We start from the raw sequence: 26,103 nt of genomic DNA on the forward strand, positions 1-26,103 counted from the left end.
CAAGGAAACAGGAAAACAGAGGGCAACAATCAGATCAGCCACAATCTCATCAAATGATGGTAAAGACTTGAGGGGGTGACTGGCCTAAGCCATTCATGATTCATCTGTTCATATGTTATAGGTTTGACTGCAGTTAAATACTTTCAGTGAATAACATAATATTGAAGTAAATCTCTTAATCATTCGTATTCTCCCCATTTCAAATAGCATTTGCATTTACAACCAAGAAACAAGAGTAGCCACTTGTCGCTTAGAGCTGGCTTTGCCATTCAATATCATAGTTGCTCTGATTTAGCCCCAACTCTACTTTCCTGTATTTCACTGACAATCTTCCATTCTCTTGGTAATCAAGAATTTATCTACCTCTGTCTTGAAAAGACTTAAAGAATATTTCTCAAATAGTTAATCTGAGAGTTGGTTTGGTGTGATCTTCCAGGTCTTTGCTAAAACAGTTTTGGACTCTACAAGAATAAACCAACAAGAACATCCTGATTTCTTCATTTTCCCCTTTCTCCTCTGTACACACCTCATCTGCCCTTTCTTCCCACAGGAACATGCCAAGAATTAAAACTTGTGACTAGGAATGAGCTAGCCGCTAAATTCACATAATCATATTTCAAATTATCATGTATTACTGAAAAGATTCAGTTGAAATTAGTACTTTTAAATGTTTTGAAATCTCTCTGCAAAAGAAAACACTGTGTTGTCTTCTGATATATAATGGCACTCACTGCTGACCAACATAAAAGTCAGCAATATTTACCTCTGCATCATTTGAAATTATAGCTTCTTTTTCATTTGTTGTTCTTCGGGTTCTTCCTTTTGGGTAGCCATTAATTTTGCAATCATAACACGCCTCAGGTGACAGACTATTGTCCTCTGTGTCACCTCCTATTGGAAACATCTGGCCTTTGCTGAATCCGACTCCAGAAACGCAATGCCTAGTGAGAAAATATTAATTCCAAGGTAATTTAGGACTACTGAAAACTATTAGAGGTATGGGGTAAATTTTTATCATCATCATCAGGATACTCATTTAAAAGGCCACCCATCATCTGTTTAATTTTATTGAAGTCAATTCATTTAAAATCAGATAGGTTACTTATTTCTCCTACTTACTTATCAAGATGTTGATGAAAATATACCCCATAGAAACTACATCTATAGGTAAAATGATTCACACCTGTAAAGATATACATTCATTACAATTTTTTGCTTATGAAATGCAATTGGATTTGTGTGGAGACAGAGAAGATAGGTAGAGGTTTAAATCAATCAAAGAAATAAGCACAGACAGTGAGGAGTTTCTGATTGGTCTGGCAGGCTTAGAAGTAGATAAGTCTTCAGGGTCAGATAAAACGTATCCCAGGCTGTTGAGTGAGACTAGGGAGGAAATAGCAGGGGCGTGGGCAATTATTTTTATTCCTCTCTGACCACAGAAGAGGTGCCACAGGATTGGAGCTCAGGCAATGTGGTACTGTTTTTCAAGAAGGGAGAAAGGGATAAACCAGGAAACTACAGGATAGTCAATCTAACCTTCATGGTGGGGAAATTATTGGGAAGCAATTCTGACAGACAGAGTTAGTATGTGTTTGGAGGGACAGGGATTAATCAAGCACAGTTAACATGGTTTTGTTAAGTGGAGGTCACATCTGACTAATTTGATTATTTTAAAGAGGTGGACCAGATGTTTAGATGAGGGCAATGCATTTGATGTAATCTACTTGGACTTCAGCAAGGTTTTTGATAAGGTCCCACATAAGAGACTGACAGTGAAGGTAAAAGCTCATAGACTCCAAGGAAATTTGGCTAATTAGATCTACAGTTGGCTGAGTGGCAGGATGCAGTGGGTGATGGTCAAGGGGTGCTTTTGTGACTGGAAGCTTGTGTCTAGTGGGGTTTTGCAGAGATCAGTGTTGGGGGTATTGTGAGTAATGTGGATTTGAATGTAACAGGGTGATCAGTATGTTCGTGGTTGTTACAAAGATTATTGGGATGGTAAATAGTGAGGAGGATAAGCCTCAGACTACAGGAAAATATAGATGGACTGGTCAGTTGGGCTGATCAGTGGTAAATGGAATCCAAACCAGATGTCTGACGTGATGCATTTTGGCAGAAAAAGGGAACAATGCTCTGAACCTGAGAATGCCTGAGGGAGGAGGAATCTTGGCGTGCATGTATACTGGCCCCCTAAAGTAGCAGGACAGACAGATAAAGTGGTAAAGAAGGCAGATGTGATACTTGCCTTTATTAGCCAAAACAGAAAATTTAAGAACAGGTAGATAACGATGGAACTTTATAAAACATTGATTTGGCTGCAATTACAACAGTGAGTGCAGTTCTGGAATCTACATTATAGAAGGGATGTGACTGCACTGGAGAGAGTGCACAGATTTATTATGATATTACCTGGGCTGAAGAGTTTTAGTTATATCCTTAGAGCAGATGAGATGGAGGGGGGACATGATTGAGATATATAAAATCATCAAATTTTAGATAGGAAGAAAATTTACCCCTTGGTGGAGGGATCAATGACTGAGGGCAGGACATTTCGAGGGAATGAGAGGGAAAGCTTTTTTCATCCAGAGGTGATGGGAATCAGGAGCTCATTGCCTGTAAGGCTGGTAGAGGCATAAACCTTCATAACACTTAAGAAGTATTTAGATGTGCACTTGTGATGTCAAGACATGCAAGGCTACAGGCCAAGTGCTGGAAAGTGTAACTTATCATCAAGCAATCATCAATGAAGATGCAGCATACTTCATGTCGGCATTAACAAAAAAAAAACTATGGCTTAGAATTAAGTAAGGAAATAATTTGGAATAACTTAGTTTTAAATTGCAATGATTTTATCTACTATTACCCTTGACCAACTCTGTAATATCCAGGTGGGCAGCCACACAAGTAACCTCCATCAGTGTTTGAACAGCCATAGTTGCATGGATTTTTGGACGAAGAACATTCATTAACGTCATGACAAGACCCAGTCAGCTGCTCAAAAGAAAAACCTGTTGGACAAAGACACTTGTAGCTTCCCAGTGTATTGTGGCATGAAGCTCCTCCGCAAACCTGAGAATTCATGCATTCATTTTCATCTGTTGGACAAGAAAATATTATAACAATTATTTAAAACAATTTGAGGATTCAGATTTATACATTTTAAAGTATATTTTCTGTGGTTTCTAATCTCTGCCTCTCGTATATGCTTGGAAAATAATAAAACATTCAACACAAATATAAACAATGGAAATTAATAAATTGCCTATAATGTTATATTTTTCAACAAACTGAACTGTGAACAAGACAATGATGGGATAGCCAGAGAATTATTCAGTAGGTCTATATAATGCCTAGGGCACAAAACTACACTGTGATAATTGACATAGCAATATTGAATAAGAAAGGTTGTCATGGCAGTTCAAAATTTGTGCCTGAGAAATCAAGTTTGCTAATATGAGTTGTGTGATGAAATTTTAAATGCATAAGCAAGTGAATTTCCTCACATCCAGAAAGATTATTTTGAATAATTCTCATGTTTTTGTGAAAATCAGTTTAGGAATTGTTTTCTATGCCTTATTTTAAGAGTACTATAACTACTAGTCAATGTACTTTTTTTTTTCTTGATGGTGTCAAATGCCCACCTACATTCTTGACTGGTGAATGTGCAATCTGAATTAGGGTATCCATTAACATTACTCTCAGCTGCACATGAGGGGCATGGATAGGGTAAACGGACAAGGTCTTTTCCCTGGGTTGGGAAGAGTCCAGAACTAGAGGGCATAGGTTTAGGGTGAGAGGGGAAAGATTTAAAAGGCACCTAAGGGGCAACTTTTTCACACAGAGGATGGTGCGTGCATGGAATGAGCTGCTGGAGTAAGTGGTGGAGGCTGATACAATAACAACAGTTAAAAGACATCGGGATGGACATATGAATAGGAAGGGTTTAGAAGGGCTAAGTGGTGGATAGGACTAGATGAATTTAGGATATCTGGTCAGCATGGAGGAGTTGGACCGAAGGGTCTGATTCTGTGCATCTCCACGATTCTAATTTCTAAGCCAAATTTTATTTGAATGTACATTATACTGGAAATGATTTTGTATTCTGATATGTATCGAAAAGTGTGGCACTGGAAAAGTACAGCAGGTCATGCAGCATCTGAGGAGCAGGAGAATCTACATTTTTGGGTATATGTCCTTCATCAGGAATGCGAGTCTTGGGGGAGGGTAGAAGGGGGCTGACTCAAAGATAGGAAGGTGGGGGTGGGGGTGGGGGCGGGAAGATAGCTGGGAAGGCGATAGGTAGATGCTGGTTGGGGGTGATGGTGATAGGTCGGAGGGGAGGGTGGAGCAGATAGGTAGAAAGGAAGATGGGCAGGTAGGACAGTGCCGAGTTGGAGGATTGGATCTGGAATGAGATGGGGGGAGGGGAGATGAGAAAACTAGTGAAGTCGACGTTGATGCTGTAGAGTTGAAGGGTCCCAAAGCAGAAGATGCGGCGTTCTACCTCCAGGTATTGGGAGGTTTGGATTTGGCGGTGGAGGAGGCCTAGGACTTGCATGTCCTTGGCGGAGAGGGAGGGAGAGTTGAAGTGGTTGGCCACAGGACGGTGGGATTGTTTGGTGTGTGCGGCTCAGTGATGTTCCCTGAAACGTTCAACGAGTTGGCATTCTGTCTCCAAAATGTAGAGGAGACCACATCGAGAGCAATGGACAAGGCACATGAGGTGTTTTGATGTGTAGGAAAATCTCTGCCGGATGTAGAAGGATCCTTTGGATGCTGCCTGACCTGCTGCGCTTTTCCAGCACCACACTCTTAAGCATTGAACAGTCCAATTTCTAAAATGTTACAGTATGCTCTTAATGTGGAAATCTAAGTAGTAATTCATTTGAAACTCATGAGAAATGGTTGTAAAAGTACAGCTAAGGATATATTTGCATTGAACAGTTCAAAATAATGATCTATAAAGTTGATAATTTGGTCAGCATTACAAATATCAATTTAATGCATTGTCAAAGCTGAAATCATAGACTTTTTTGCAAAGGTGTGTGTGTAAAGGAAGTTAGGAGAAAGTGAGGACTGCAGATGCTGGAGACCAGAGTTGAAAAATGTGGTGCTGGAAAAACACAGCAGGCCAGGCAGCATCCGAGGAGCGGGAGAATCGATGTTTCGGGCTTAAGCCCTTCTTCAGGAATGAGGCTGGTGTGCCAAACTGGCTGAGATAAAAGGTAGGGGGGAGGGAATTTGGGGGAGGGGCGCTGGGAATACGATAGGTGGAAGGAGGTGAGGGTGATGGGCCGGAGAGGGGGTGGGGGCAGAGAGGTCGGGAAGAAGATTGCAGGTCAAGAGGGCGGTGCTGAATCCGGGGGTTGGGACTGAGATCAGGTGGGGGGAGGGGAAATGAGGAAGCTGGAGAAATCTACATTCATCCCGTGTGGTTGGAGGGTTCCTAGACGGAAGATGAGGCACTCTTCCTCCAGGCGTCGTGTGGCCAGGGTCTGGCGATGGAGGAGGCCAAGGACCTGCATGCCCTTGGCGGAGTGGGAGGGGGAGTTAAAGTGTTCAGCCACGGGGCGGTGGGGTAGGTTGGTGCGGGTGTCCCAGAGGTGTTCCCTGAAACGTTCTGCAAGTAGGCGGCCTGTCTCCCCAATGTAGAGGAGACCACATCGGATGCAGCGGATACAGGAGGTGCAGGTAAATTTGCAACGGATATGGAAGGATCCCTTGGGGCCTTGGAGGGAGGTGAGGGGGGATGTGTGGGCGCAAGTTTTGCACTTCTTGCGATTGCAGGGGAAGGTGCCGGGAGTGGAGATTGGGTTGGTGGGGGTTATATGGACCTGATGAGGGAGTCGCGGAGGGAGTGGTCTCTCCGGAACGCTGGTAGGGGTGGGGACGGAAATATATCCCTGGTGGTGGGGTCTGTTTGGAGGTGACGGAAATGACGGAGGATGATACGATGTATCCGGAGGTTGGTGGGGTGGTAGGTGAGGACCAGTGGGATTCTGTCCTGGTGGCAATTGGAGGAGGCAGAGGTGCGAGAAGTGGAGGAAATGCGGTGGAGAGCATCGTCGACCATGTCGGAGGGGAAATTGCGGTCTTTGAAGAAGGAAGCCATCTGGGTTGTTCGGTAGTGGAATTGGTCCTCCTGGGAGCAGATAGGGCGCTGGCGAAGGAATTAGGAATATGGGATGGTGTTTTTACAGGGGCAGGGTGGGAGGATGTGTAATCTAGGTAGCTGTGGGAGTGGGTCGGTTTGTCGTAAATGTCTGTGTTGAGTCGGTCGCCCGACATAGAAATAGAGAGGTCTAGGAAGGGGAGGGAGGAGTCTGAGATGGTCCAGGTAAATTTGAGGTCGGGATTGAAGGTGTTAGTAAAGTGGATGAACTGTTCAACCTCCTCATGGGAGCACGAGGTAGCGCCAATACAATCATCGATGTAGCAGAGGAAAAGGTGGGGGGTGGTGCCAATGTAGCTGTGGAAGATGGACTGTTCCACATATCCGACGAAGAGGCAGGCATAGCTGGGGCCCATGCGGTGCCATGGCTACTCCTTTGGTTTGGAGGAAGTGGGAGGATTGGAAGGAAAAGTTGTTAAGAGTGAGGACCAGTTCAGTCAGTCAAAGGAGGGTGTCAGTGGAAGGGTATTGGTTGGGTCGGCGGGAGAGGAAGAAGTGGAGGGCTTGGAGGCCTTCGTGGTGGGGGATGGAAGTGTATAGGGACTGGATGTCCATCGTGAAGATAAGGCGTTAGGGGCCGGGGAAGCGAAAATCATGGAGGAGGTGGAGGGCGTGGGTGGTGTCCCGAACGTAGGTGGGGAGTTCTTGGACTAAGGGGGACAGGACAGTGTTGAGGTATGCAGAAATGAGTTCAGTGGGGCAGGAGCAGGCTGAGACAATGGGTCAGCTGGGGCAGTCGGGTTTGTGGATTTTGGGCAAAGGTAGAAACAGGTGGTGCGGGTTTGTGGGACTATGAGGTTGGAGGCGGTGGATGGGAGATCCCCTGAGGTGATGAGGTTACAGATGGTTTGGGAGATGATGGTTTGGTGGTGGGAGGTGGGGTCATGCTCAAGGGGGCAGTAGGAGGAGGTGTCCGCGAGTTGGCGTCTAGCTTCAGCGGTGTAAAGATTGGTGCGCCAAACTACCACCATGCCTCCCTTGTCTGCCGGTTTAATAGTGAGGTTGGGGTTGGAGCGGAGGGAGTGGAGGGCTGCACGTTGTGAGGGTGAGAGGTTGGAGTGGGTGAGAGGGGTGGACAGGTTGAGGTGGTCAATGTCGCGGCGGCAGTTGGATATGAAGAGATCGAGGGCGGGTCAGAGGCCAGCACGGGGTGTCCAGGTGGATGGGGTGTGTTGGAGGCGGGAGAAGGGGTCGTCAGAGTGTAAAGGAAGTGACTCATTCAATGATAAAATTTAAGTGTAAATTCATAAGAGTAAAAATTAAAACACATTATGTAGAATTTGAATCATTGCCAAGAAAATAGTAAACACACTACACAGAAAACATGGTAGTTCATAAAAAGCCTTTAATGTCGTGCTGTTGGGAGTCAAAAATCTGAAAGAAAGCTCGATAAGTACATAGTGTGATCCACATGGATTCAATGAAAGAAAGTGAAGAAAATAAGGTATAATGTTCATCAGAACTGTTCTTGTGGCTAAGAACTCTATACAATGGCTTTTAGGGAAAAAGAAATCGACTAACCTTAGCTGATCTGGCCTACATGTGACTCCACAACCACTGTCAAAATTGGGAGAGCTGTCTCACAGATTAGTCAAGCAACTGCATGACATAATCATATTCATGGAATAGCGTCTTATTGACAATGTCTCAGACAATACATCATCAACCCTGGAAATGTCTTGCCCTACTGGCAAGGCAGATCCACCAGAAGTAGTGGCACAGCGGTATGATGTCAGGAGGGAGTTATCCTGGGGGTCCTTAACATTGTCTTCAGATCCCATGAACTCTCATGTCAGAAAGTCAAACATGGGCAAGGAAATCTCTTGCTGATTACTATGTAACACTTGCTCCTACCTCAGCTGATGAATCAGTGCTCCTCCATGTTGAACCACTTGGTGGATGTCCAATCAACCACTTGGAGGAAACACTGAAGGTTGAAAAAGTGCAGTATCTAGTCTGACTATGGCACATCAATGCCCATAACAAAGAGTAGCTCAGCATTACCATTACTGTCCAAGAAGTAATCCGAAAGGGCATAGCTGCTAGACTAGGACTGCAGCTGGTGGTGAAGGAACTAAAAAGAGGGAAAACAGACTTCACTCCCATCAATTTGCCAGCTACAGATCCATCTGTCCATGACAGTATTGGTAGGAGTGATCTCCACCCAGTCCTTTTGGAGATGAAGTCCTGTCTTTCCATCAAGGATATCCTCCAGTGTGTTGTGTGGCATTATCACCATGCTAAATGGAATAGATTCTTATCATATCTAGTATCTCAAGACTGAGGGCCAGTGGACTGTGGCCATCAGCAGAATTGTACTCCAAGATAATCTGCATGGCCCAGCATGCCTCCCACTCTACCATTATCATCAAGCCAATGGTTCAATGAAGAGTGCAGAAGGGTGTGACAGCATTATCATCAAGCACACCTAAAAATGAAATGTCAATCTGATGAAGCTACAACATAGGACTACTTACATGTCAAATATCAAAAGCAGTGCAAAAGTCAAGGCTGAAGCATTTATAAAATAATGAGATATATAGAAAGAGTTAATGATAGTTGTCTTTTCCCTAGGATGGGGGATTTCAAGACAAGGGGTACATTTTTAAGGTGAGAGGAGAGAGATTTAAAAAGGACATAAGAGGCATTGTTTTACACAGAGGGTGGTTCCTGTGTGGAATGAACTTCCTGAGGAATTGCCAATACAATTACAAGATTGAAAAGACATTTGGATAGATACATGAATAAGAAAAGTTTGGAGGGATAGGGGCCAGAAGCAGGCAGGTAGGACTAGTTAAGTTTGGGATTACGTTTGGCATGGACTGGTTGGACCAAAGGATCTGTTGCTGTAGTGTACGACTCTAAGAGAACCAAAATAATAAATGTACTCAGGAGGGGATTGGTAATTGCAAAGGTCAGCAAAAATACATGCCTGAAGGTGCAGGGCACCACCAGGATTGTGCATCAGTACTTAAGTACTGTCGATCACTGTTGAGGTCAAGAGGAGTGTATCAGTCATTAGAGAGGGGCAGCTGAGGTTTGACAATCATTGCTGAGGTCACTAGGAGTGTCTTAGTAGTTTTAAGAGTCAATCTGCTTGGTTCACCCTGGCTGAAGTTTAGGATCACACTGTACCATCAGTATGGGAAACATTCCACTTGCATCAATATATATAAAAGGATCTCCAGTCGTATAATTGTAATCTAGTTTGTTTAAAAGCATTTAAATTAAACATAGTTAAAACAAATTGTCCAATTTTAAAACTAAATTCATTCTATGCCTTTAAAAGCCAAAGAATAATATAATATCATTTATATACATTTCCTAACATTAGATGTTCAAATTTAAACATCGTGATTGTTTGCTGGCCAGACAGTTGTTCTTCAGGCACAGATAGGAGATGCACATACAGATTCTGTGGAATCTCCATCATAGTAGACACCAAATGAATCACAAAGGAAATTGAAATTTCCACTGGGGCGAGTCCTCCATGCCTGGAACCCTCTGAAGTCTCCAGTTAAAAGGGAGACTTTGGAGCATTCCAATGAAATTAAGTCAAATAGTTACTCAAGTAAAGTTCGATTATTAAAAATATAAAATTAACTTCTGAAGAACCATCCAAATGACCCCACTACTAAATTCACACCCCCCATCCATCTCCTGCAGAGCAGTCACACATCAGTACAGCCTGCCCGATCCCATCCGCTACCCTTACGCCTTAACTAGCCCTCACCACCCAGCAACCTGACAACCACCATTGCTGCAAATCTGGCACTTACTCCCTTCCCACTTGGTGTCCTACCAACCTGACATCCAGCAAGCACCCTGTTTACCTGGTCACCTATCTCACACCAACTTACCTGGTACCTTAGTCACTACCCCTGGCACCCAACCCTTTTCCCAGCTGGTACCATATTCATCAGGCACTGTCCACCTCCCATCTGATATATGAACTTGGCATCCTACCTAGCTTGGTCCCCTGATAATCTGGCACTCAATCCCCCTACCCACCTGCCACTCCAATATCACAGTTACTTTATGTAATCATTGTTTGACAGCAGCTGTCAAAATAGTTGTTAGGACTTTTACATTTCAAAATATGTTAGCTGACAGCTATGAAAAGGGGGTGTGATTTTCCCTCCTTAACTGTGTTACAAAAGGACTGTCAGAATGGAAGTACGGCCCTGCTTTTCTCAGGGAACCCTGAGCAGAATCTTATCTCAGAAATGTGAAGCCTCCTCCTCTTATGAAAAACGAAGGGAGAAATAGCCACTCGTTGAAAAACCCTGCTCCTTAATTTAAATAGATATACAGACTTTTAATCAGTAAAGGAATCAAGGACTATGAGGTAAGGGCAGGAAAATGGAATTGAGCATTATCAGATCAGCCATGACCTCATTGAATAGTGGAGTAGACTCAATGGGCCAAATGAGTCCTATGTGTTGTGATCTCATGATTTAAATAATGCAGAAAATTAAAATAAGCGTAGCTTTTAACATGGTTCTGTTCACAACTTTCAATTATGTTTCAAAATATATGTCATATTATGTCTCACTAGGATAGCATCCTGCAAGTCAAACTCCGCAATTGAGAGAGACATCACAAAAGTTAAAGATTTCATAGAAGTACACAAAATTCCCCAATTTACCTACCTTTCAGATCCAGGCTGATAGAAAGCATTAATCATTTTTCTGTGCTTAATAAGAATTACTATTTGTTATAATTAAAAAGACTCTAGCTACAGGTAAACAATTATGAACTTTATTAATTATGAAACTAATCACCTTGCAAACTTCCCCACACATATACAGACATAGAGATAAACTGGGAAAAAAACATGATTGTTATGAGTGGAGGGAGAATTGGGGAGGCAGGTCAGCATGTCCTGTTCATAGTTTATGTGCTGATCAGAATGCTGCTTCTCAGTCAGCCCTCTCTGAATTTTTTCAGTGGTTTGCAGGAGGTGGCAGGGGTTGGTTCACACAGCAACTGCTGGAGGTAAGATAAACTGCTTCTTTTCAGGCTTAAAGTAGCTTTTACTACAGAGAACAGAGAGAGAGCTCCTAAGGTAGTGGAGGTCTGAAGGCTTCTCACTATCCTGTTCATAGCCCCAAGCTGTACAGCTACCTGGGAACAAATCACATAGTTGTTCACAGGCAGATGGTCTTTGCTATCGATAAGTTCCATTTGTACAGAAACCCTCAGCTCCAGCTTCTGTGCAAACTACACTTCAGATTTTAAAGCTCCCCATCCCTTCTCATTCTCCCCCACTTCACACCCTGTCCTGACTGATCTCTGAATCCTATGGGACAAAGCTCCTGTCACTTCACTGGGTGGCACGGTGGCTCAGTGGTTAGCAGTGTTGCCTTACAGTGCCAGGGATGTGGGTTCAATTCCAGCCTCAGGTGACTGTCTGTGTGGGTTTCCTCATGCGCTCTGGTTTCCTCCCACAATCCAAAGATGTGCAGGTTAGGTGAATTGGCCAACTAAATTGCCCATAGTGTCCAGATATGTGTAGGTTAGGTGCATTAGTTTGGGGTAGATGTAGAGTAAATAGGGTAAGGGAATGGGTCTGGGTGGGTTATGGTTAAGAGGATCTGTGTGGACTTGTTGGGTCAAATGGCCTGTTTCCACACTGTTCCATGATTCTATAACTATTACTGGATCTGTCAACAATGCAAATAGTGTTTACAAAGAGTGTTAGGTTACTTGCTTTCATAATTATACAATAAGCTATCTTTGGCTTTAAAATAGCTCTTGTCCCATTTCAGTCCACAACTAAAAATACAAAACAAAGACATAGTCAGAAGTTCAAAATGTAGCTCATGACTCATTTAATGTTCATATAACGACTTTGAAGAAATTTAAGTTGCTCATCTTTGGGCATTCTTGAGAGTTCTAAGTTAGAAATTTCAGAATTTATTATTCTGCTCTACTTGACTGGTCAACTCTTGACTCTGCTTGTGTGTCTTGTGAATTCTTGGTAAAGAATAAATTCTTCTCATGTTTCTTTGCACCAAGGCAAGGGATAGGTGGGCTGAAACATGTACACTAAACAGAGAGTAGTAGAATATTGAGAAGATAGGCAAAACATGGTTTTGTTGGTAACAGGCAATCAACACCTACTGATGTCAATTGCTCACAATTAGATTGTGCAAGATTTTAAAAAGATTATCACCTTAATTTTGTATGAAGAAGCAATATCCAGAAAACAGTAATGTGGTGCTCAGGTTCTTTGTGATGCAGCAGTTTTGTTGAAAATAAGATTTCTCTTGTAGTCTACTGTAAATGATTCTAATTAAAGTACTTTTTAAAAATTACCATATATTTTTCTTTGGCGATATTAATAGCTGTCTTTATATTCTGAAAGAAACTATTACAACTTTAGCAGGGAGTAGCAAATTATCAAATTACAGATCATTTGAGAAGCCTGTTTCCAATAATTTGTTAAGATATGTGGACACAATAATCAAAAAGGGATCTCTGTTCTTTCTAAACCCCACATTTATGGAAATATATTTAAATTTACATGGAATGGGACCGAAGCATTTTTAGTGGTAGTGTGGTAGATTACTTATCAGATACTGCGCAATCAAAGATTGAGACCCTTTGCACTCCCTAGATGCAGAGATATTTTTGTTCTCTTGGATTGCTATGTTGAACAGTGCGTTCTAAACTTTTTCCCATTGTAATTCAGTTTTGATGTTGGCCAGTAGCCTGATCCCATGCGTGTGTGTGTCTGTGTATCTTGGGTGGTGGTGGTTGTTGGGTGTTGGTTTGTCACAGACCTGCAAGAGAAGGTGCAGTGGCACACAGATGACAGTAATGAAGGTGAGGCCTGAGATAGTGCAGGCAGGAACTGGGGGCATTCAATGTTTGTAAACAACAAGATCTGTTCATTCTCCACAGAGTTTCACAACACAGCAAATCAGACATTAAGGTTTGGCCAGTTTGGCGATGGGGACACATGAAATAGTAAATTGTGTTCAGTATTGCCAGTGTTAATGTAGGTATCAGATTGTTCTGAACTAGGAGGTGGGAATGCTGAGTAAGAAATTAAAACTGAGGGAATTACTTACATACTGTTAACAAAACAAACACAAACATTCTTTCACTCAAAAGGTTGTTTCCTAAGAATGAGGTACTTGCCAACACATTGATTCCATTGATAGTGCTGCAGATAACCATGTGGACAGCTGCATCGATATCCACCAATCAGGTTCTGACAGCCATGCTGGCAACGATGGCTTCCTTCACATTCATCAATATCTAACAAGTGATTTAAAATACATAGACGTACTTAAAATCTATACTCCAAGATTAATACTTGCAGTGAACAGCAAGGTTTTTTTTTCAGGATTGTAATTTGTTACAGTAACTTTGTATGATTTTATATACACAACTTTCAAGAAAAGAATTCCATTGCTGCAGCCCTCTAATGAAGGCCCTGTTGAGTATTTATGAGCTAACACATTCACCACCAAGATTCAGCCATTATGTGGGTTATTTTGGCTGTACTTTTATGAGGCTAGTTTAACAAGACTTATTCACAAGTCATGTTAGTTTGAATCAGCTGTTCTCCTCGATTTTGGCCAATACTAAATTGTCTGCTCTGAGGATACTGCTTGACCCAGGCAAAGCACAACTTGCAGCCTGATGGTAGCCTTGGCAACAAACTCAACCAAGTTAAATAAAATGATCATACTAATGAATTAAAACAGCCAGAGATAGAACCTGTCATATGGTACTGTAATACATGTAATGTTCGGGTTTCTTATCAACATTAACAGGCAGATTCTTGGCTTGAAAAATAAGCGCAGGAAGAGTCCTCACTTATCATTGTGCTGCTGAAAATCGCGATTTTAAGTGAAATGACTTTAAACATCATGGTTCCCAAAGGACACAATGTTAAAGGCAGCATTACATCCTTTTAAACATTTCGCATCCAGAAAAATATAAACAAAGGAAATAAGAAGATATGAGGGGCAAGTTGGCTATGGTAGATTGGGAAAATATACAAAATGATTTAATGGTTGACAGGCAGTGGCTAGTGCTTAAAAAAGTATTACATGATCTACAACAAATACAGATTCTTCCAAGTTACAAAACCCAAAAGACAAGGTACATAAATTGTGGCTAACAAAGTAAAGGACTGTATTAAATCAAAGGATTAGCTTATAAGATAACTAGAAAAAGTGATAAACCCAGGGATTGGAAGCAATTTAGAATACAGTAAAGTGTGACTAGAAACTGGTAAAGAAAGGGAAAAGGTTAGCAAAGCATTACATTATAGGCATAGAGAGGAAAATCTATGTTGGAGAATTGGAAAATGGTGGAAAAAGGAAACAATTACTCTGTGTCTGTCTTCAATTAAGACACAGAAAACCTCCTAGAAATATGAGGGAACCAAGGGACTTGTGAAAATTAGAAACAGAAAGTAATGAATATTAACAAAGTGTTTGAAAGTCAAATGGTATTAAGGCTGATAAAGTCCCAGGACCAAGTGAGTCACATCAGTGTTCACGGAGGTGGCTATAGAGATAGTGAATGAATTGGCAGTTATTATTTCAAAATTCTATAGATTCTGAAAAGATTCCTGTACACTATGAAGTAGCAAATATAACTCCACAACTTAAGAAGGGGCAGAGATAGAAAATTGAGAACTATAGACCTGTTAGGCTGATGTCAGCAGTTGGGAAAACATTAGAAGCAATTACAAAGAGTGTGATAACAAGACACTTACTAAATAATAGTATGAATGGGCAGAGTCAACATGGATTTATGAAAGGGAACTCATGTTCCATTCCATATTCCGGGGTGGGGGGCATAGTGGCTCAATGGTTAGCTTTGCTGCCTCACAGTGCCAGGGACCTGGGTTTGATTCCAGCCTCGGGCTACTGTCTGTGTGATGTTTGCACATTCTCCCCTTGTTTGCGTGGGTTTCCTTCGGGTCCTCCAGTTTCCTCCCACAGACCAAAGATGTGCAGGTTAGGTAGATTGGTCATGCTAAATTACCCATAGTGTTCAGGGATGTGTAGGTTAGGTGCATTAGTCAGGGGTAAATGTAGAATAACAGGGTAGGGGAATGGGTCTGGGTGGGTTACTGTTCAAGGGTTGGTGTGGATTACTGCGTGCAGTTCTGGTCTCCAAATCTGAGGAAAGACATTCTGGCTATTGAGGGAGTGCAGCGTAGGTTCACGAGGTCAATTCCTGGAATGGCGGGATTACCTTACACTGAAAGACTGAAGTGACTGGGCTTGTATACCCTTGAGTTTAGAAGACTGAGAGGGGATCTGATTGAGACATATAAGATTATGAAAGGATTGGAAACTCTGGCAGCAGGAAACATGTTTCCGCTGATGAGTGAGTGCCGAACCAGAAGACACAGCTTAAAAATACGGGGTAGACCATTTAGGACAGAGATGAGGAGAAACTTCTTCACCCAGAGAGTGGTGGCTGTGTGGAATGCTCTGCCCCAGAGGGCAGTGGAGGCCCAGTCTCTGGATTCATTTAAGAAAGAGTTGGATAGAGCTCTCAAAGACAGTGGAATCAAGGGTTATGGAGATAAGGCAGGAACAGGATACTGATTAGGAATGATCAGCCATGATCATGTTGAATGGTGGTGCAGACTCGAAGGGCTGAATGGCCTACTCCTGCACCTATTGTCTATTGTTGGGCCGAAGGGCCTGTTTCCACACTATAGGGATTCTATGATTCTGACAAACAGTCATATTGGGCTTGAAGTATTATGCCAGAGTTGCTCGTTTCTCCAACACTTTCTGCTTTCATTTATGTGTCACAAACCTGGAGTTTTCAAGAATGCTACCAACAGACTAGATAAGGGGGAGCCAATGGTTGTTGTGTATTTGAAGTTTAAGAAGACTTTTGACAAAGACCCACAGAGGAAGTAGTAAACATAATTAAAGACCATGGGTTGCAGATAATAGCTGTGCAGTGAAAAATGGTTAACAGAAAAAACAACAGAATAAGAAAAGATGGATCATTTTCAGGAAAGTAGGCTGTTACCATTGGGGTACCTCATGTATCAGTATGGGACAGTAGTTGTTCACCATCTCTATAAACAGTTTGGACATGGGGCCCAAATGTAATATTTCTAACACAAACAAGAACAGAAATTGCTGGAAAAAGTCAGCAGGTCTGGCAGCATCAGTGGAGAGAAATCAGAGTTAACATTTCAGGTCCAGTGACTCTGAAGGAGAGTCACTGGACCCAAACCATTAATGCTGATTTCTCTCCACTGATGCTGCCAGACCTGCAGACTTTTTCCAGCAATTTCTGTTCTTGTTTCTGATTTCCAGCATCAACAGTTTTTGAATAAAATATTTCCAAGTTTGCTAGATGACAAAGCTAGATAGGAATGGAAGTTGTGAGAAGGATGCAAGGAGGTGTCCAGGGGACTTGGAGAGACTAAGTGAATGGGTAAGAACATGACATGGAATATAATTTGAATAAGTGTGAAGTTATCCTCTTTGGTAGAAAGAACAAAAGAATGGAATATTTATTAAATGGTGAGTGGTTGAGAAGTGGTTAGCACTGCTGCCTCACAGCGCCAGAGACCCGGGTTCAATTCCCGCCTCAGGCGACTGACTGTGTGGAGTTTGCACGTTCTCCCCGTGTCTGCGTGGGTTTCCTCCGGGTGCTCCGGTTTCCTCCCACAGTTCAAAAACGTGCAGGTTAGGTGAATTGACCATGCTAAATTGCCCGTAGTGTTAGGGGCAGGGGTAAATGTAGGGGAATGGGTCTGGGTGGGTTGCGCTTCGGCGGGTCAGTGTGGGCTTGTTGGGCCGAAAGGCCTGTCACCACAGTGTAAATAATCTAATCTAATCTAAAAAGTGCTGGTGTTCAAAGGACTTCAGTTTCCTTGTTCATAAGTCAGTAAAAGGGGCCAATGAGGTGCTATAAGCAATTAACAAAGCAAGTAGTGCATTGGCCTTTGCTGTAAGATGATTTGAATACTGGAGCAAAGGTATATTTCTACAATTGTATAGAACCTTGATAAGATAGCATTGGTATAGTGGAGTAGGTCCTCTTGTAAAGTTGCTCTGTTTAACTTTGCTTAATTTAGTATTAATAAGTTAATAAGGCTTGTATTCTTATTGCAAGTCACAAGATTTGTTGAATGCCAAATCCAGCGCAATCCAATTGGTGTCTTCTCCACTTCCCCACCTTCAACTTGTGGCCTCTCTCCATTCCTGTTACATGATTGTTATCCAAGACATTTTACTAGCTCAATTCAAACTTTACCTTCACAGCTGTGGCCAGTTTGATCCAGCAAAAATCCACGCTGGCATTCACAGAGAAAGCTGCCTGGGATATTCTGGCACACGCCTTTAGCTCCACAAACATTAGTTTCAGAAATACATTCATTGTTATCTGTAAAAGATCAATCAGACAATATATTTGGTCAGCCAGTGAAGGTATTTAAATTACTGTAATTTAAAGGAAAATCCCAGGATTCAAATAGCTAATACTTGACATGGATTAAGATTAAACAAATATTTTGATTACCTTCCAAAACATTTGGCAAAAAGACGCTGAAATAACTCCACAGAGGCTGTTATCCCATCACCAAGTCACCCTTAATTTACACGGGGAGAGCCATTGACACTGATGCAGCTCCCTCAGAGCCAGCTCTCAGAGTGAACCGAACCTGTGACACTCCTGTTTTTATCTGTCAGCCATGGCTCCCGGATTAGCAGCCTCAATTAGGGAGCTCATATTCTAGAGGTCCATCTGGCTGATCTTGTAACAATCACTACATCCCTTCCCCTCTGAGTCTGAGGACAGAGTCGATTTTTTTTTTGTAGATCCTCCTGGGCATTTTAGCACCAGGTCAGGTTCCTCCAACTCTGCCTTTGATACGCTCTGCCCAGAATGATCGGGAAAAAAATTCAATCTCTTCTTCAGGTGGTAAAGGTGTCGATTTGGCAACATCCACTGTGACCATCTCAGATTCTAAAGCATCTTTAATGCTTGATGGAGAGGGAGAACCCACAGGTTCTGGAACAGTCGGAAAGGCTGTCAAGGAGCCGGGCACATTTTGCACCCACACCGTTTGCAAGTTTGCAGCTTTTCACAGGGTCCATATGATTGTTCAGGACTGTCGAACCTACTTGAACTTTATAAATTGCTGGACCTGACTTTGCATGGACTAAGCCTCTTACCCATGCAGGGCCATTCCCATAGTTCCTACAACAAACTTCATCCCCTTAAGTAAACTGTCCCTCTCCCTTAGCAGAGTCTTGTGTCCAGCATTAGCGCTGGAATCATAGAATCCCTGCAATGTGGAAGCAGGCAATTCAGCCCATCGAGTCCACACTGAAGCGCTGAAGAGCATCCCTACTAGACCCAACCCCACCCGATCCCTGTACTTCCCATGGCTAATCCACCTAGCCTGCACATTCCTGGATACTATGGACAATTTAGCTTGGCCAAACCACCTAACCTGCACTTCTTTGGACTGTGGGAGGAAACCAGAGCACCTGGAGAAAATCCTTGCAGACACGGGAGTATGTGCAAACTCCACACAGTCAGTCGGGGCTGGAATCAAACTTGGGTCCCTAGCACTGTGAGGCAGCAGTGCCAATCAGTGCTCCTGATGCTGTTTCATGCTCCCTGTCCCCAGGTCTGGGAAGATCAGATTTAACCTGGTGGGGAGTGTTCTCCCATTAGCAACTCATGAGGGGTGATTCTATAATCAAATATGAACCTGGATAGTTTGGTATCTAGTGAAGCTGTAGGCTGTTTCTTTAAATGTGCCTTCAAAGTTTGGACTGGTCTTTTTGCCAGACCATTGGATGCTGGATGTTATGGAAATGTCCATACACGTCAAATTCCATTTAACTCTAGGAAATACTCACATTTCCTGCTGGTAAATGATGATACCTTATCTGTGACCAGCACTTCAGAAAGTCTGTGTATTGCAAAAGATGCATATAGTTTTACTATTGTCTTACCTGTGTTTGACAAATGAACTTTATGCATGTCCAGCTACATTGAGTGAGTGTCCACAATGACTAAGAACATTCAGCCCATGAAAGGACCTGGATAGTCAACGTGTAGCCAAGTCCAGGGTTTGCCTGGCCATTCAGATGAATGTGGGGGAGTAGCTGGCAATGAGTTTTGTGTTTGTTGGCACTCTGTGCAGTGCCCTACCAATGCGGCTATGGCCAGATATAATTTCTCACCAACATCTTCATTTTGGACTCTTCTGGATAACTCTGGTGGAGTTCAGCCAGTAGCTGTGTTCAGGACAACCACTCTTGTTTCCCATAATAATATGCTGCCCTCTACTGTGATCTGGGCTCTCTCGGTCCAAAAATGTTTCAATTCTGGTTATGATGGTCTGTTAGCTTCCCCCAACACCACCAGTTATTGCAGTTTTGCCAGGACTGGATCTTTCTGCATCCAAAGTCTGAAATTGTCAGCTGTGACTGGAAGTGTGTCTGGATAATTTAAAACCACTATAGACCTTTTTCAGTGACGTACCACTAGTGGAGTATCTGCCAGTAGGAGGTGGCTCAATGCATCTGCACCTCCCAAATGGTGTTCCAACTCGTACTTGCTATGAGGACCCCCTGCTGAATACAGCCTGAAACTATGGATGGCACTGCCTTGTCCTCTTTAAGTAGTCCTAGCAGGGGTTTGTGGTCCATTATTATTGCAAATTTACACCCATAAAGGTATTGGTAGAATTTCCTGACTCCAAATATGACAGCCAAATCTTCTTTCACTATCCGAGTGTATTTACACTCTGCATTGGCCAAAGTCCTGGATGCTTACGCTATTGGGTATTCCTCTCCATTTGTTCATCTATTAGCTAATACTACCCCAACGCCATAGAGGGAGGCATCGCATGTCATTAACAGATCTTGTTTGGGATCATTCTGTGTCAACACCTTACAGGAAGATAGCTATTTCTTCACTTCCCTGAAAGCTATGACTTGGCTACGACATTTCTTTGGAGTTGATTCAGAAGTGCCAGGATAGAGGCCAGGTTATGGGTGAGCTTTCCGTAATAATTCACAGGCCAAGGAAAGATCTAGGTTCTAGTACAGATGTGGGAGCGAGGGCACAGTTGATCACCCTCACTTCATCGCCCAGTTGTGTAACTCTATCTTGTCAACTCAATAGCCCAAGTAGGTCACTTGGGGTCGTTGGAGCACACATTTCTTTCCTTCTAAGGTGCACGCCTGCCTGGGAGAAACATCTAAGGTCTATGTCCAAGTTCTCTAAGTGCTCCTTATCGGTCTCCCCTGTATTAGCATGTCATCTTGATAAATGGCAATCTGGGGTAGACCTTGTAAAATGCTCGCCATCACCACTGAAAAATTACACAGGCTGATGATACCCCAAAATGGCAGTCTCACATATTGGTACAAACCCTTTTGGGTATTAATTGCAGCATACTTCTGGGTATTCTCAATTGCAAGTACACGTGGCTCATGTCCCATATTCATGAAAGACAGCCCCCTTGCCAGTTTTGCATTTAAATTCGCTCTGAGAAGGATTAGGTATTTATCCAGCTCATACTCCAGCTATCCTTTAGGTTGTTTTGACTGAATGAAAATAAATGATTCTGTCAGATTATAGCTTGATGAATCGACAGAAAAAATACTGAAAATTTTAAGTGGCTTAAGAATAAAATATTGAGTATGCATTGCCTTTTAATAAAGGATAAATGAATCCAAAATATATCTAAAGTAATTGTTATATATCGCAGGTAAAACAGTACATATGCTTCAGTCAAAATTGGATTCATTTATATTACTAGACGTTCAAGTAATATCTCTATATAATAGGGATACTTTCAAAACCTGCTTCAAATTAGCAGTTACGATTATAGTTCTGTATGATGTCACTGGCATCTCAGTATGCCAGTACATATAACGGTAGGCGAACATAAAATGTTGCACCACTGACATAAAATGAAAAAGAACCAAAGAACAAATTAGGGGCTGGAATTTAATGCTAGAATCTCAATGATATTAATAGTCATTACTCCCATTGTTCATGATATCATCTAAACTTTGCACCTTGTAGCTTTCTCCCAGGTATTAGTAACCTGATTCGTAATATGTTCTCAGTAAATGGAAACATTACAAATTTGTTCCATAATCTTTAATGCAATATGACCCTTTCTCAGTACAACTGGCTCTGCACAGAAGATGAATCATTTTGAGTCACTACATTTCTACTGTGGGTAAATAACAAACTTTTCTAACTTTTAAAACAAACATAAAATTAACCAAATTATGGCTAGCCATGGTAACCTTTTTAAAATATTAAAAGCAGGGTTGTTCCAAATCCAAGGTTTAAAGCACTAAACGTGCAGAAATGAATTTAACCTTTGACAACAATTTGATTGCAATTCATCTATCTAAAATTAAGCAGCGTGTGAATAAAGAGATAATTTACCAATACACAAATCATTTGACATAATATGTGAAAAGACAGAGATGTACAGCTGTCATGATCTTGCTTTAAAAGATACAGGTGCTATGAAGTTTTGATATATTTCTAAATGGATATGGATGTATATCACAAGTTTGTGTTTCGGCAAAGAGTTGCTAACTATTTCAGAAGAGACCATACAGTGAGTATTAATGAGGTTTTTGTGAGATACAAGCTATTCTCCAAATTCCGAGTTTCTTGTTTAATTTCTGGAGTTAGGCAAAAAGGAAAAGATTAATAAGGATATGGTAATATGCTTATTTTTATTCTGGAGATTAGTTCTACCTTTAACTTAGTTTATAAATATATGATGAATCATAACAGATTTTTAACAAAAACAAATTGAAGTGAAGTTTGAAGACAATGACCCAGAATATGCAACAGCAATAATGGTGAGGCTATTGGTGTTTGCCCTTATTATTGAGAAAACCAGACAGCAACTTTTCACATCTGCCTATTCGGGGAAAAACTGGAAGCTGCTGACCAATAACTCTATCCTCTACAGCGTATGCTGTTGTAATCTTTGCTGATGGAATCAGCATGAACTAATTCACTGTAGCCTATAAAGTGGCTGTGGTGCTTCCATACTGCATATCTCTGATATTCTAGGTTTGACTTTTCTGCAACATTTGTCTTTGTTTTTGCCCTAATCAGTGACTTACCAATACATGCTGTATGATGCTGTGTGAATCCTGGAGGACACTTGCAAGTAAATCCACCTATCGTGTTAACACAAAGGAACTGGCAATTGTGCTGCTTTGTAGCGCATTCATCCAGATCTAAAAGAAAGGAAGAAATATTTTAATCCATTATGGTGTTAAGTTGGAAGACGAAGAAGTTCAAAGAAACTTTCCATTTATCTTAACGTACAGATGGACAGGTGAGGTGGCAACCATTTGTCACCCACACTGCTGAGAAAATCACCATATGAATCAGCTCATTATGGATTGGCCAGCAAGCTTCAGTGAGTTTTTGGCAAACCAGGGCCATAACACTGCCTTCCTGGCTCATCAGAAGCTGTTGTTCTTGATCCTAAAGACCAGTAATGGATGCCTCAAGGAACACTGGATGAGTATCACAGGGGGAGTATGGTGAGAGAGATTTATAAGGGCAGGATGGCTTCAGAGGCTATCCCCTTGCCTTATATTCATATCTTGGCTGTCCCCAGATTGGGACAATTGGAGGATCACCCCACCAAAACCCCTCCCCGCCTCGTGGTTCTGGCAGAAGATGGTGGTCCTGTTGGGAAGCAGGTGATTAGGGTCTGGTGAGCTGAGGTCTTAAAGTAGCCATGAAATAAATGAGGTCTAGAGTGTCATGCTGGAAAAGCACAGCAGGTCAGGCAGCACCCAAGGAGCAGGATTCCTGATGAAGGACTTATGCCCGAAACATCGATTCTCCTGCTCCTCGGATGCTGCCTGACTTGCTGTGCTTATCCAGCACCACTCTCTCGACTCCAAACTCCAGCATCTGCAGTCCTCACTTTCTCTGAGATGAAATAAATGAATTAAATATTTGAAGATTATACAAAGCTAGGTGGGAGACTGAACTGTGAGGAGTAAGCAGAAATATTTCATGTGATTTGGATAAGTTGAGTGAGTGGGCAAATGCATTGCAGATGAAATATAATGTGGATAAACGTACACCAGTAAATGAACTTGAACTGGCAAGTGCAGCAAGCAGTGAAGAAGACAAATAGTAATTTGGCCTTAAATATCAAGAGGGTTTGAGTACAGGATCAGGGAGTTTATTGCACCAATTGTACCACACCTTGGTGAGACCACACCTTGGTGAGACCACACTGTGTGCAGTTTTGATGTCCTCATTTGAGGAAGGGTGTTCCAACTATGGAAGGAGTGCAACAAAATTTTACCAGACTGATTCCCGGGAAGGCAGAACTGACATATGAAGAGGGAATGTATTCATTGCAGTTTAAACAAATGAGGGGCAATTGCATAGAAGCCTGTACAATTCTAATAGGACTGGACATGGTAAATTCAGGAAGATTGTTCTTGTTGACTGGGAAGTCCAGAACCAGGAGTCACAGTTTAAGGCTACAAGGATGGCTATTTAGGACCGAGATAAGGAGGAAATGCTTTCACTGGAGAGTTTCACCTGTGGAATTCTCTGCTACAGAAAATATTTGAGGCCGAAACAATGAATGGTTTCAAGAAGGATTAGATGTAGTTCTTAGGACTAAAGGGATCAAAGGGTGTGAAGTGAAAGTGGAAGAGGGTACTGAGTGTGATGATCAGCAATGGTGGGACAGGCTTGAAGGTCCAAATGGCCTACTCTTATTTTCTATGTTTTTTATTGATTGATCTGCAGTAAATGTTGGCTGTTCAAGGAAATTCTGCTCACAGTTGATAAGCTGCAGACATTGCGACACATCAGGGAGAGGGAGAAATACCTGGACAATGTGTTTCAGGAGGCAATCACAACTCTTAGATTAATTACATCAAATTTAGTCCATGGTCATAGACAGCAAGATATGAATGACAGTGTGGGATGTATGAGAATCTAGAATTTAGTTTTGGATGAGCCTCAGTCAGTGCTGTTATCCACTAGATACAAAGGTTTTGCTCCCAGTGTGGGAGGAATTGCTACTAGTGACCCCACTAGTAGGGTCAGAGGTGGGGGTAAAAGAGGGGGAGGTGTGGCATTGCTTGTCAAAGATAGTATTACAGCGGTGGAAAGAATGATGGATGAAGACTCGCCATCTGAGGTAGTTTGGGCTGAGGTTAGGAATAGGTAAGGTGAGCTCACCCTGTTAGGAGTCTTTTACAGGCCTCCTAATAGTCCTAGAAACGTAGAAGAAAGGATTGCGAGGATGATTCAAGAGAAGAGTGAAAGTAATAGGGTGGTTGTTATGGGGGACTTTAACTTTCCTGATATTGATTGGGAAAGCTATAGCTCAAGTTCGTTAGATGGGTCAGTGTTTGTCCAATGTGTGCAGGAGGGTTTCCTGACACAATATGTAGATAGGCCAACAAGAGGGGAGGCCATACTGGATTTGGTTCTGGGTAACGAACCAGGCCAGGTGTTAGAATTAGAGGTAGGTGAGCACTTTGGGGACAGTGACCACAATTCGGTGACTTTTACTCTAGTGATGGAGAGGGATAAGTGTGCACTACAGGGTAAGAGTTATAGCTGGGGGCAGGGAAATTATGATGCGGTGAGGCATGACTTAGGACGTGTGGCTTGGAAAAGTAAGCTTCAAGGCAAGGGCGTAATTGATATGTGAAACTTGTTCAAGGAGCAACTATTGAGTGTCCTTGATAAGTATGTACCTGTCAGGCAGGGAGGAAAGGGTCGTGTGAGGGAGCCGTGGTTTAATAAGGAATTGGAATCCCTTGTTAAATGGAAGAGGGCGGCCTATGTAAAGATGAGGCGTGAAGGTTCAATTGGGGCGATTGAGAGTTATAAGGTAGCCAGGAAGGACCTGAAGAGAGAGCTAAGAGCAGCAAGGAGGGGACATGAAAGGTCCTTAGTTGGTAGGATTAGGGAAAACCCTAAGGCTTTCTATAGGTATGTCAGGAATAAAAGAATGACTAGGGTAGGAATAGGTCCAGTCAAGGATAGTGGTGGGAAGTTGCGTGTGGAGGTTGAAGAGATTGGGGAGACACTGAATGAATACTTTTTGTCAGTATTCACTCAGGAACAGGACATTGTTGTCAATGTGAATACTGAGTCGCAAATAAGTAGAATGGATGGCTTTGAGGTATGTAGAGAAGAGGTGTTGGAAATTCTGGAAAGGGTGAAAATAGATAAGTCCACTGGGCCTGATGGCATTTATCCTAGGATTCTCTGGGAAGCAAGGGAGGAGATTGCAGAGCCATTGGCCTTGATTTTTATGTCCTCGTTGTCTACAGGAGTAGTGCCAGAAGATTGGAGGCTAGCAAATGTGGTTCCCTTGTTCAAGAAGGGGAGTAGGGATAACCCTAGTAACTATAGGCCGGTGAGTTTCACTTCTGTTGTGGGCAAAGTCTTAGAGAGAATTGTAAGGGATAGGATTTATGAACATCTGGATAGGAATAATGTGATCAAGGATAGTCAGCATGGTTTTGTGAAGGGCAGATCGTGCCTCACAAACCTTATTGAATTCTTTGAGAAGGTGACTAAGGAGGTGGACGAGGGGAAAGCGGTAGATGTGGTGTATATGGATTTTAGTAAGGCGTTTGATAAGGTTCCCTATGGTAGACTACTGCGAAAAATACGGAGGTATGGCATTGAGGGTGAGTTGGAGGTTTGGATTAGGAGTTGGCTGTCTGGAAGAAGACAGAAGGTAGTAGTTGATGGCAAAGGTTCATCTTGGAGTGCCGTCACTAGTGGTGTTCCGTAAGGATCTGTTTTAGGACCATTGCTGTTTGTCATTTTTATAAATGACCTGGAGGAGGGGTTAGAAGGTTGGGTGAGCAAGTTTGCGGATGATACGAAAGTCGGAGGAGTTGTAGACA

At 42.4% G+C, this 26,103-nt stretch overlaps 1 protein-coding gene across 1 annotated transcript in view; it reads right to left on the bottom strand.

Moving 5' to 3' along the window:
* LOC122542423 (fibrillin-1-like) overlaps positions 1-26,103 on the bottom strand; it is a 610,102-nt gene that overhangs the window by 7,705 nt on the left and 576,294 nt on the right. The window contains exons 60-64 of the mRNA XM_087981979.1: positions 22,309-22,425; positions 17,438-17,566; positions 13,322-13,441; positions 2,864-3,095; positions 764-941 (exon numbers count right to left, since the gene is read on the bottom strand). Of these exons, the coding sequence (XP_087838105.1) occupies positions 764-941; positions 2,864-3,095; positions 13,322-13,441; positions 17,438-17,566; positions 22,309-22,425 (776 nt within the window). The remainder of the gene's footprint in view (positions 1-763; positions 942-2,863; positions 3,096-13,321; positions 13,442-17,437; positions 17,567-22,308; positions 22,426-26,103) is intronic.

The sequence above is a fragment of the Chiloscyllium plagiosum genome, unplaced genomic scaffold, assembly GCF_037043375.1.
Source record: "Chiloscyllium plagiosum isolate Xiang-an unplaced genomic scaffold, Cpla_swu_hap1 HiC_scaffold_42, whole genome shotgun sequence".
Classification (NCBI taxonomy): Eukaryota; Metazoa; Chordata; class Chondrichthyes; order Orectolobiformes; family Hemiscylliidae; genus Chiloscyllium; species Chiloscyllium plagiosum.